The sequence below is a fragment of the Neolamprologus multifasciatus genome, chromosome 22, assembly GCF_963576455.1.
Source record: "Neolamprologus multifasciatus chromosome 22, fNeoMul1.2, whole genome shotgun sequence".
Taxonomy (NCBI): Eukaryota; Metazoa; Chordata; class Actinopteri; order Cichliformes; family Cichlidae; genus Neolamprologus; species Neolamprologus multifasciatus.
In genome coordinates, this window is record NC_140459.1 from 22,860,162 (window position 1) to 22,873,171 (window position 13,010).

Sequence of the window (13,010 nt, forward strand, 5' to 3'; positions counted from 1 at the left end):
CTAGATATTAGTTTTTGTTTCTTTTGCCTTTTTTAAAAGACTAGTTTGTAGTGCAGTAAAAAATAAGTAAAAGTACAAGCTTTTGTTATTTGCCCTTTTGAAACCCATTTTAAGATACGGACAGACATCATTTTTAGTATGATTATTATTATTTGTATTTCTTATGTAGATAAAGCTCATGTATAGCATTCATTGTTTAGTAAATCCACTTAAATGTTTAATAATAAACATGTTGGGTTTTTTTTATTAAAAGTTCACAAACCACCATCTATTCAAATTGTTATGTATTTAAACTCGTATAGCCGTTACTGCAGTATACATAGCAAAGATATAATATAATGGCATAATATTTAGAATCCCCTTATATCGTTCTCTATATGCCTGTATGTTGTCAACACAAACAATGGCGGCAGGAAACATTGCTATAAATAGCTCTGTAACGTTATTATCACTTATTATTATCAATCTATTGACCTCAAAGGAGAGGTCAGAGGTCAGATGTGACATGATATTTAAAATCTTTATATGGCACTTTCTATCCAAATCATAGTTTTATGGCTTTTTGTCAGTTTTCAATCAATAAATCTTTAAGTTGACCTGGAAGACCTTGGTGATGTAAACCAAATTTTAATGGCTTGTTGATGTGATCCCACTCTACATGATAGAGTTTTATCAAAATTTATTCAAAACTTTTTGAGCTATCGAATGTTTACAGAGTGATGACACACATGCAAATGCAATCAAAATCACAAAGTGGTTAGCAGAGAGAATACAGATAAACTATATCATTACTAATGGCGTATAAACATTCATTAATTTTATTGATAATTAAAAATCAACTTGGTCTATGAGGCTTTTACAATGTTGTCTTCAACCTTGTGAAACATTAATAAAAGAAGATACAAAGCCATTTGATCACCTGTTCTCGACTCTGTGTGACTCAATGTGTTTCTGTCTCTCAGGTGAATATGCTTATTGGAATCGTGGTGTTTAACAAGCTCATGTCTCGAGACGGCATCTCAGACAAGTCTAAAAAGCAGCGTGCTGGGTAAGTTGCCTGCACTTCACACACATACTTACACACAGACACACACACACGTCCATCCACGCACATTTGCTGCATTAGTTACATTTTCCCTGCTGTCAGACAAACTTAGGAGCACAAAGTATTCATGGCAATTAACTAGAAATGCTTTCGAGGGTCTGAGCACGTACACCTACCTGTACATCTGTGCCTTCAGTAAAAATTATCCAAAAAAAGGGAAAAGAAACAGAAAAAATATGATCCAATTTGGCAACAAAATGACAAGACATCTGCCGTGTTTTGTTGCTCTGTGCAATGCATTTTACTTCGCTTTAACATACGCTACCCATCTAGTTTTGTGTGCTTGAAGTGACATCGCCGAATAAAGTGGATGTGAAAATCAATGGCAGATGGAAATCTAATTACATTCAATAAATACCTGGATTATGTGGATTAAACCTTATATACTATTGAATCCTAACCCACACATACACACAATATACAGGCATATGTCTCTAGCTCCACCGTTGTTTGTATTAAAGTAGTTCGCAGCGCTCATCATCTTTCTCATTCTGAATGGCACTCCCACATCTAAAAATCCATGTTTTAATTTTTACACCTATTGATTCCATCATTTGTTCTCCTTTTTTTTCTTTATGGAACTTTTAATTTGTTCGTAGCATCAAGGGTTAACAGTACAGCTCAGCTCTCCAGGGGGTTGATTAGCTTTTGTTACCCGGCGATGCAACCTGAGATTAAACCAGTCGCTGTGTACAAACACACCTACGCGCACACGAAAATACACACGAACAGGTGTATCCTTCTTTGTCGCATGAAAAGTCCTTGGCCTTATCCGAGCAGTAAGCACATTTCGTGCCCCGATTCTCAGAAGTGTGTTCACAGAAATAAAATGCTCACACATACACACAGACACACACACACGCACCACAGTTGGTCGTGTTGCTAACAGGACAAGCTGTCATTAGCGTAATGTATTTCCTTATGAAGCCATGGGGATGTGGCTGGCAACAAGGCAATGAGCTGTGATGGGACGCTAATGTAGCATAGCAACATACTGCCCCATCATTCTCTGCTTGCACGTATATACTCAAATTCAGTATATACACACGCAAGCGTGCGCACATTCACTCTCTCTTTCTGTCTGAGTGGTCGACTGTAAGTAAGTAAACAACCAAAGGAGTCAGAAAGCTTCACTTTTGCACAGTGATATGAAAAAATAAGATAATATATATATATATATATATATATATATAAATGAAAACACACACATAGATCTGCTTGCACTAGCCGGGGAATATATCTTTGGTACTTGCACCAGTACTTCCTGTCTGCATCACTGTAATCTGTTAATCCACATGATTGCTGTAACATTACAATGTCCGTCTCTCATGTTCTCTCTACTTGCTCTGAATCGATCTTTGTATTCTGACTGTTTTTCATTGCTGCTACTTTTTAAGATCTGGTTTTAATTTTTCCTTTCTTTCTTTTCTCCTTCCCCCTTTCTCCCCTCTCTTTTTTTTCTTTTTATTTCTTCTCTTTGTTGTGTCCACTTTCTCTCTTTATGTTTCTTTTTCTTTACTTTTTCCTCTTGGTTATTTTGCAACTGTGACACCGGCACATTCACCTGTTGTCATAATTGCCACTTGTCCTTCCCACACATCCCACACCCTTACCTACCTCCTGTCCTCTTCACCTGGGTGCGTGCGTGTATGTGTTTATGTATGTATGTCTGTACATGTCCTAAAGTGTCCCAGCGGAGGCGCGTAGCCGACTGCTCCTGAAATGCTCCAAGTGTGGCGTGATCTCAAGCACCGCTATGTCCAACTCGACTGCCAGCAGCGCCATGTTAGTCCATCTTCACCTCTCTATCTCTTTCTCTCCATTACCCTCACTCTCCTACATCTTTTGTAATCTCTGGCTTTCAGTTATGATGCAGGATCTGGCTAAGTAATGAAAGGAAAAACACCTGCTCTACTATCGCTGCAATTTAATGAGATCATGTTTTCATCCAAAGTGGTATTTCCTCTGGTTGCACTAAGCAAATCTGACCCCTGTCAAGCTATATTTGTGAATCATATTTAGAAGTTTGTTTTAATCATGTTTGTGTTACACAATGTTCAGAAAGGTTGTTAATGAAGCAAACTATTTGGGTAGTGTACTTGCATAAACGTGGATTTCATATTAACCAGATCATGTAAATATTCACAGTAACACACGTAATATCACGTACATGTGAGAAAAAGGAAAACCTGACTCAAAGTTTAGTGATATAAGTTTAGTGGTGTATGTGTTTAATAAGGTGCCATTTTTATTATAATGACAAAAAAAGAGTTTTCTCTCTGTGAGCACATAAGCCCCACCCGCCTGTTGTTCAAACCTTCTGCTTTTAATGGGCAGGCCAATCAGAGACAAACAAAAAAAGTTGATTTAAACAGATGAAGAAAACAGCTTGTTTAACACAATTTGTGAGCTAAGGGGCTGAACAAAGGCCAAGTAAGATAAATAAGATTATTTACAATCCAAATCTCATTGTAACCATTAATAAAACTGATTAAAAAGAAATACATGGACTGCTACTAATAACAATAATACTAAAAATCAAGGCAATAAAGTTTTAAAAAGAAATTAAAAAATCTTAAATGTGTTGTTAGATGTGTTTTCTTTGACGACGTTTTGCTGAGCTTTGCTAAAAAAGATTCATAGCAGTTTCTTTTCAAACACTGGATTGTTTCTTCTGTTCTGAGGATTGTTTTAATGGTTTCATAATCAGGAAGACCTGTAAATCTTCACACACAGGGTTATTTTTCATGTTTTTCAGTTGCCTAGATCCTTGCTAAAGACAAGTTGACTCTATTGTTACATATTGGCTCAGAAAAGAAGTAGAATAGCAAACTTGTATGAATTTCCAAACCAGCCAATAGTCAGGGGTGCACATAAGTGGTCCGCAGGTGCGCATTTGTTGTCAAAATAAAAGACGCCCACCAAATAAGAAGTTGTACCGCACATTTGCGTACATAAGATTTTCTGGAGGAGAACACATATTTGTTTAGAACTCTTAAAGATGTCGAAGAAGCAAGCTCCTTTAAGCAGTTACTTTGGTGTTCCTCCACCTCCAAAGAAATGTCCGAACCGCAAAAGAAGCACATATTCTCAGAAAAGTGGTTGCAGGAGGTGAGCTGGCTTTGAACAAATGATGAACGCACAGAGATGTGGTGCAGAATATGCCGTGAAAATCCCACTCTCGCGGATAAAAACAATGTCTTTTATATGTACGCAAACGCGCGTTGCAACTTCTTATCTGGTGCACGTCTTTTATTTTGACAGCGAATGTGCACCTGCGGACCACTTATGTGCACCCCTGACTATAGTCATTGTTCCTTATACCTAAGTCTCAGACATATACAAGTCATATTGGACTTCAGGTGGTTTACTTACTTGCTTACTTTGACATTTACCTGACAGATTGTCACTAGCTCGACTGTATAAGTTGTCAAGACAAAGAACACACACACCCACACAAGATTGATTTATTAGTGATGGGCAAAAGATGCTACTTTAATATGTAAAACGTAGGATCAGCTTTATTAGTCTTATGGAACATTCAATTCATATGAATCATACCTCTTTTTTACTCTCATTATTTTTATTTCTTTTATGTAAACATTTCTTGGCGTTTGTTGCTCTGCTGGATTATGACGTTTGGTTACAACCGCAGTCAGCACCACAGGGAGTTCACAGGAGAAGAGCAGATACATCACTATAATTTATTGTTCTTTATTCGCTTTTGCTCGTTTTGCACATCAACAGGGACGTGCGTATTTTTCCATGTAGACGGAGCTGTCCGTCTTTTTTATTGGACAGTTATAAAACCGCGAATATGTGCTCAGACAGCATGAACATTTTAAATTGGTGTCTATCTTTGTGGTGTTACGGTCAGACACGCACACACATTCTTGTACCTCAGAAACCCGATGTCAGTACTTGTCAGTGACTTGTCTTCCCCCTCCTCGGTGGGCTTCTGCCCATTGTCTTCGCAGTCTACCAGCATGGCACTTAGTGTGCATCAACTATGTAATTGTGAGCAACTGCCAGTCCACAACTATCTACATGATTACACATCATCTTCCATTTATCGGTGGGAATATTAAGTCTGATTCAAATCCCAGTGTGCCAATCAGTTTCAAATTGCCCACTGCTGTGAAACTATGCCTCATCTCCATGTTTACATGAGTGTATGTGTGTGAGAAGTTGAGTTATGTGACTTACCAGATATGACTCATCTGGTTTGGTTTGAGATTGAATCCCTTGTTCATTCCCTCCTTTCCTCCTCCTCTGCCCCGACCTCTGTCTCCTTCTTTCCTCTCTGACAGGGCATCGCTGTGGAGCTCGTGTGTGGTTCTCCCACTGCTAGCATTAACCTGGATGTCAGCGGTCCTGGCCATAACTGACCGGCGCTCCACACTCTTCCAGGTGATGTGTCTCACAACACCAGTGCATGCAACACACTCATCTGTAGCTTTGAGACACCATGGAAAAGCTGCTTTTAAATGGTGGGAGCCCTCTGAAAGTTCAAGAAACACCTGCTGTGTCACAGATATAGATGAAGTATTTGCACATTTACTGCTGTTTGCTCTTGAATAGTCAAACGATAAAGATGCAGTGTTGGAAATAGTTATCTGATCCCCTGCTGAATTTGTGAGTTTGCTCACTTATGAAGAAATAAACAGTCTCTATTTTTATATCAGTAGAGCGATAGAATATCAACCAACAATCCAGAAAAAAACATATCAGATAAAGTTATAAATTTATTTTCATGTGACTGAGTGAAATAAGCGTTTGATCCCCTAAACTTAGTCAGAATTATGGCTTTCACAGATGCGTGTGTGCAGGTCATATATAATCAATCAGTCAATCAATTATAGATAGTCCTGATCTCAACTTATGTGCATAAAGCACATCAGTTTTTTCCATCCCAACCTCTCCACAACCAAAGAGCTATAAAAGGACGTAAGGTCCTCCACAAGGTTGAAATGGGCTAAAAGACCAATGGCAAAAAACTTGGTGAGAATGTGGCAACTGCTGGTGGAAATATTCAGAAATGTAAGAATTATAAAATAATCAGCATTTGTCCTCAGTCTGGAGCTCCGTACAAGATCTTGGCTCATAGGGTGAGGATGATCATGAGATAGGTGGTGGATCAGCCTAAACCTACACGGGAGGAGCTTGTTAATGATGATCTGAAGGAAGTTTTACCGCAGTCACCAAGAACACTACGGATAACACATTCCACAATAATGGACTGAAATGTTGCAGGATTACAAGTCCCCCTGCTCATGAAGGCACATGTTAAGTTTGAAAGAGAAAAGTTGAGTATGAGCCAAAGAACACCATCCCCACAATCAAGCACAGAGGTGGAAACATTAAACCTTGGGACTGTATTTCTGCTAAAGGTACAGGAAAACCTCACTGCACTGAGAAACTAGTGGACAGGGCCTCATTCCCTAAGCCAGAACACTGAAGGTGAATCATGGATCCTCCCTTAGTTATGCTGCAGTAGGTGTAGGCTGCTGGGGGATTCCCATGATGGACTGAGTATTTCTTCTTCAGTCACCTTTCCTACTCACTGTGTGTTAATAGACCTCTCTGCAGTGAATCATACTTGTTATTAATCTCTGGCTTTCTTCCAAAGCATGTATTTTATCCTGCCTTCTTTGTCACACCCCAACCAGTCACGACAGATTGCCGCCCCTCCCTGAGCCTGGTTCTGCTGGAGGTTTCTTCCTGTTAAAAGGGAGTTTTTCCTTCCCATTGTTGCCAACATGCTTGCTCATAGGGGGGTCAGTTGATTGTTGGGTTTTTCTCGCTATGTATTATTGTAGGGTCTACCTTACAATATAAAGCGCCTTGAGGTGACTGTTGTTGTTGTGATTTGGTGCTGTATAAATAAAATTGAATTGAATTGGATGGGACTTCCAGCATGACAAAGACCCAAAACATGTCTCCACAGCAACAAAAGAGTGGCTAAAGAAAAAACAAGGTAAGGTCATGGAGCCCAGATCTCAGTCCTATCTGTGGAGGAAGCTGATTCTTCCTCCAAACAACCCAAAGCCAGATTTAAAGGGTTTAGAGTTTCTGTAAAGCGGAATGGACCAAAATCCTCCTAAGATGTGCGCAAACCTGGTGACTAACTACAAATAAATGTCTCTGGTCATGCTTGGGATCAAATACATATTTCACTCAAAGAGATGCAAATGAGTTTCATGTGTTTTTTTTCTGAATGTAAAAGCAATATTTTGTCTCTCTCTTTTAAAATGAAACAACCATAAAAAATTGAGACTTTTTGTTTTTCCCAGTCTACATGTTCGAGTCTCATATCTTGACATATTAGCAAATTTGGGGACAAATAATATTGTAAGAGCCAATTAAAAGTTAATTTTATTGGTACTTGTAAAATGATTGGAGGAGAGATATGCATGTTTGATGTTGGGAGTGTGATTTCTAGTTGGTTTCAAAGTGTTTTTTTTGTTAAAGGCATAGAATATAGAAGTGCAACATTCTAATGCGCTTTTTAGTATTTTGGGCTTCCGGCACACTGTAATTCCGTAGTTGGGGAGTCGGATAAGCTGGAAGCAACACAGTTTTTTTGACCGAGTCTTGCCATGTAAATGAAAAGTTCCAATAAACATCTTTAACGCAAGAAAAGTACCTGGACTTGCTCGCGTTCAAATGCATGTTGCCGGACTGACTCCTAAAGGTGGTACAGAAGAGTGAAATAGAGACGGAGTGCAGCCACTACATAAGTCAAAAAAACTCGCTTCACCGACATGTGGAGGATCGGGTGCATGGCGCTCGGATGGAAGGGCGCAGCCTAGCGAAATGTAAGATAAAAGGCGCTGCTTAAGGATACTGGCACAGAACCGGATAATTCTTTGGATTATTCTTTAGAAGAAGGTAACAAACTCTCTTATTACTTCGTGCTGTAAGAGGAAAGGACGTCTTTCGGAGGCTCGTTAAGTTTGGTGGAAAACGAAAGTGAAACTTAACTGTGTGCCGTCGTCAACCCCGCTCTCTTTTCTCTCTCTGCCTGTGGGACCGCATGTTGTAAAACAGGATTTGATGCAGTCAGTGTGGAGTTTTTGGCACGTTATGAAGCTGGTGTACACTATGTCTATTAAAAATTCTAAGCAGAAGACAAATAGTGCATGCAACTTGAGCCAATAAACCCCTGCAACTTATAAGATGGCAGATGAAAGAGAGGTGGGAAGAACATGTAAGTTAACAGAGAAGGCTTTGGAAGAAAAATTACAAAGATGTATTGCCTTAAGAAGACGAACATTAGGAACAATCACAGGCAAAATAAAGGAGATAAAGATAATGATGAGTGATGCTCAGAACCTTCAAAATTTGAAAGAAAGGATGGAAAGTGACTTTGCATTGGCTCTGAATGAGTTTCACAGTCACAATAACCAGGTTATGAGCCTTTTGTCTGAAGAAGAAAAAATATTTGACCAGGACAATTGGTTTGAGCCCAAAATGGCAGCAGTAAGAGAGTTTATGAAAACAACAAAGAAATGGATAGCAGAAGATCATAAGCATATGATTCCAAATGAAGCTGAGCAGCAGGAGCACGTTACAGATGACTTGGAAGAAGCTGTTAACCCAGAAGACAGCGCATCACAGGTTGGAGCTAGAAAGGATGCAGTTCATAGCTCGCGTGGGTCTCAAATCAGCCGAGCATCTACAACATCTAGAGTTTCCTCCACTCGTGCTAAACAGGAGGCAGAACACGCAGCCTTGCTGGAACGAGCCGCAGCATTGAAGAAAAAGCAAGAACTTGAGTTGGAGTTGGCCAGGATTAGGCAACATCTTGAGCTTGAAACAGCAAGAGTCAAAGCGGAAAAGGAAGAGTTAGAGTTGGAGACTGCATTAGCAGAAAGTCAAGCAAAATTAAAGGTGCTCAAAGAATATGAAAGATCTGAAGATGGTCTGAGCAGTTATGTGTCAATACAAAGATCGCAAGGTCGAGGAGTTAAAAAGGAAAGAGTTGGCATAATGCTCCCACAACAAGCTGATGTGAGTAGTCACGCTAATTCACAAGTGCAAAACTCACAGGTACCACAACTGTCTCATCCAGTCTCCACTCATGGGCTTAATGCTCACGTTAACAGAAGTGATGATCTATTGTCAGTCATGCAGAAACAGAATGTAATCACTGAGTTACTTGTGAAACAGCAGCAGCTGGCTCAGTTGCCATCGAAGGACATTCCTGTTTTTAAAGGTGATGCACTACAGTATAAGGCCTTCATAAGAGCCTTCGAACATGCAGTAGAGCAAAAGACTGATAACAACCAAGACAAGCTGTATTTTTTGGAACAGTTCACTGCTGGCGAACCACAGGAGCTAATTCGCAGTTGTGTACACATGACTCCTAGCAAAGGTTACCGCGAGGCCAGACGGTTGCTACATAAGCACTATGGAGATGAGCTAAGGATCGCAAGCGCATTCATTGAGAAAGCACTCAAATGGCCGCAAGTGAAAAATGATGATGCAAAGGCATTAAATGCTTATGCTATGTTCCTGACTGGATGTCGCAACACCATGGAGGATGTTGAATTTTTGGAAGAGATGGATAATCCCACCAATCTACGCACAGTGATATCCAAGCTGCCCTACAAAACCAGAGAACGTTGGCGTGTAGAAGCATTTGAACTCCAAGAAAAGAGGGGCAAAAGAGCAAGATTTGCAGATTTGGTGAACTTTATAGACCGCCAGGCTAAAATAGCTATGGATCCATTCTTTGGTAATATCCCAGACAACCGTGCAGTGACAAGTGGAAAGACTGACCAAAGGGAAAAATATCCAGCAAAGAAGGAGTTTCGAGGAAGCAGTTTTGCCACCAACATTTCCGCCAATAACAAAAGACTACAAGAAACAAACGTTAAAACTGAAAATTCAATCAAGACAGTGAGTGCCTTTGAGAAGCCATGTTTGTATTGTCAGCAGCCTCACACTCTTGCTTCTTGTGGCAAGATTAAGAATCAACCACACAAAGAACGTGTGGATTTCTTGAAGTCAAAGGGACTCTGTTTTGGATGTTTGGTTTATGGGCATCTCAGCAAGTTCTGCAAGCGCAGAATGGAATGTAAAGAGTGTTCACTAAAGCACCCAGACATTCTGCACATGGGGAAAAAAGAAAGCTCTGTGGAAACAGAAAGGAAGGATGTTACTGATGGTAATGAGGCACCTTGTGCTCAAGTTCCTGTCAGTCAAGAGACTTGTGGGCTTACAGGGGCCGGAGAAGAGGAGTGTGTGCTCTCTATAGTACCAGTCAAGATCAAATCTAAAATGAGTGATAAATATATAGAGACATATGCCTTTTTGGACCCGGGAAGCACGGCAACATTTTGCACGGCAGATCTACAAAGGAAACTGAATGTTAAAGGAAAGCCTACACGGATACTTCTAAGTACCATGAGTCAAGAAAAACCAGGAGAACAGAAACTCATGAACAGTTTTGTTATATCAGACTTGGAAGTGTGTGGGTTGGACGATTCCAAGTTCGTTGACTTACCCAAGGTGTTCACTCACACTAGTATACCTGTGAGTAATGGAAACATACCCAAGCAGTCAGACATCCAGAAGTGGCCTTATCTACATGAAGTGAGGCTACCAGAGATAGAGGCTAATGTAGACCTGCTTATAGGAGCCAACTGTGCAAAAGCAATGGAGCCGTGGCGTATCATTAATGGACAAAATGGAGGTCCTTATGCAGTGAAGACCACCATTGGTTGGGTGGTGAATGGACCCATGAGAAAAGAACTAAATGACTCAGAAAGCAAAGAACCACATTTCTCAGTAAGCCGTATCTCCTTAGTGGAAGTTGAGAAGCTACTGGTCCAACAGTATAACATCGATTTTTCAGAACGTAATTATGATGACAAAGAGGAAATGTCACAGGAAGACAAACAGTTTCTACGAGCAGTAGAAAAGACAACCATCTTCGAAAATGGACACTATAACATTGGATTGCCACTTAAGAATGAGAATCTTCAAATGCCAAACAACCGTTGTGTTGCGGAGCAGCGGATAGCATGTTTGTTCTGGAAGTTTAAGAAGAATCCTCAGTTTTTTGAAGATTATAAGTGCTTCATGGAAAACATCATCACCAAGGGCTATGCAGTTCCAGTGCCAGACCACCAGTTGAGCCGTGATGACAACAGAGTGTTCTATATACCACACCATGGGGTGTATCACCCGAAGAAGAGAAAGTTGCGAGTCGTGTTCGACTGTACGGCTTCATACCAGGATATGTCTCTAAACAAGGAGTTACTGCAGGGACCGGATCTGACTAACACACTGGTGGGTGTTCTTTTAAGATTCCGTGAAAAGCCAGTAGCACTGATGGCAGACATTGAATCAATGTTTTACCAAGTCAATGTACCAGAAAAGGATGCTGATCTTCTTCGTTTTCTCTGGTGGCCAGATGGCAAGCTGGATGAGCCCATGAAGGAATATAGGATGATGGTGCACCTCTTCGGAGCTACTTCCTCACCGAGTGTCGCCTCATATGCGCTAAGAAGAACGGCAGAAGATCACAAGGAAGAAGCATCTCCAGAAGCTGTTCAGACAGTCCTGTGCAACTTCTACGTAGATGACTGTCTGAAAAGTGTAGCTACAGAAGAGGCTGCAGTGAAATTAGTCAGTGATCTTCGTGCTCTGTGTACCAGCGGAGGGTTTACATTAACAAAATGGACAAGTAACAGTAGAAAAGTGCTGATGTCAATTCCTGAAGAACACAGAGCCAACGAGGTGAAAGATCTGGATCTTAGGCATGACACTTTGCCAGTTGAGAGAACTCTAGGTGTACAGTGGAACACAGAAACAGATACCTTCACTTACACTATAAGGTTGCAAGACAAGCCAATGACCAGAAGAGGCATTTTGTCAGTCATTAATTCAATTTATGACCCTCTTGGCTTTCTAGCACCAGTCATCTTGCCTGCAAAACTTTTGTTGAAAGATCTCTGTAAAGAGCAGCATGGTTGGGACAAGGAGATCAATGAAAAGCATGCAAAAATTTGGAAAAAATGGAAAGAAGACGTTGTACTCCTCTCCAACTTCCATGTGAGTAGATGCCTAGAGCCTACAGGTTTCGGATGCACTGTTGTTGCGCAGTTGCACCATTTTTCCGATGCTTCAGATTACGCATATGGAACTGTCTCTTACCTGTTGATGGAAAATAGACAAGGCAAGAGACATTGTGCCTTTCTCATTGGGAAATCAAGAGTTTCTCCGCTCAAGCAAGTCACAATTCCTAGGCTTGAGCTGACTGCAGCAGTGATTTCAGTGAGGATGGACAGATTACTGCGACAAGAACTTCAAGTTCCTCTGCAACAATCAGTCTTCTGGACGGACAGCACAACTGTGCTTAGATACATTGATAGCGAAACATCTCGCTTCAAAACATTTGTTGCAAATAGAGTTTCACTGATTCGAGAAGCAACCAAGCCATCACAATGGAAGTATGTGACATCGGCAGAAAATCCTGCAGATCAAGCAAGCAGAGGCTTAAAGGCTAAAGATCTGTTGGAAGGAGGTTCATGGATTCACGGGCCGAACTATCTTCTAGATAAAAACGAATGGCCAGAACAGCCAGTAAGAAAGAAGGAAAACCTTCAAAATGATCCAGAAGTCAAGACTTCAGCAACGGTTAATATACTGAAAGTTGGGGAAGGCATGGAACCAATGAAACGTGTGATTGACTACTATTCGGACTGGAATAAACTGAAAAGAGCAGTAGCCTGGATAATGAAGCTAAGGAAGGTGCTGTGGATGTTAAAAGAAGAAAGACAACAGTACTCAAAAATAGTCCAGAAGAATGAAAATGATCCTGAAAAGCAAAAGTTAAAGTTGCAAGTGCACATGGAGACGTTTAAATCTGCAATGGGAAAGAAAGCGCTTGCTT

The 13,010-nt window shown here is 40.5% G+C and overlaps 1 protein-coding gene across 25 annotated transcripts in view; it reads left to right on the forward strand.

Annotated features, from left to right (window-relative positions):
* adgrb2 (adhesion G protein-coupled receptor B2) overlaps positions 1–13,010 on the forward strand; it is a 265,546-nt gene that overhangs the window by 217,443 nt on the left and 35,093 nt on the right. For 24 of the 25 annotated variants that reach the window (XM_085147623.1, XM_085147627.1, XM_085147625.1 and 21 more), the window contains 3 exons: positions 963–1,048; positions 2,792–2,890; positions 5,416–5,515. In XM_085147623.1, coding sequence (XP_085003749.1) covers positions 963–1,048; positions 2,792–2,890; positions 5,416–5,515 — 285 coding nt within the window. The remainder of the gene's footprint in view (positions 1–962; positions 1,049–2,791; positions 2,891–5,415; positions 5,516–13,010) is intronic. The other variant, XM_085147628.1, reaches the window with a different exon arrangement.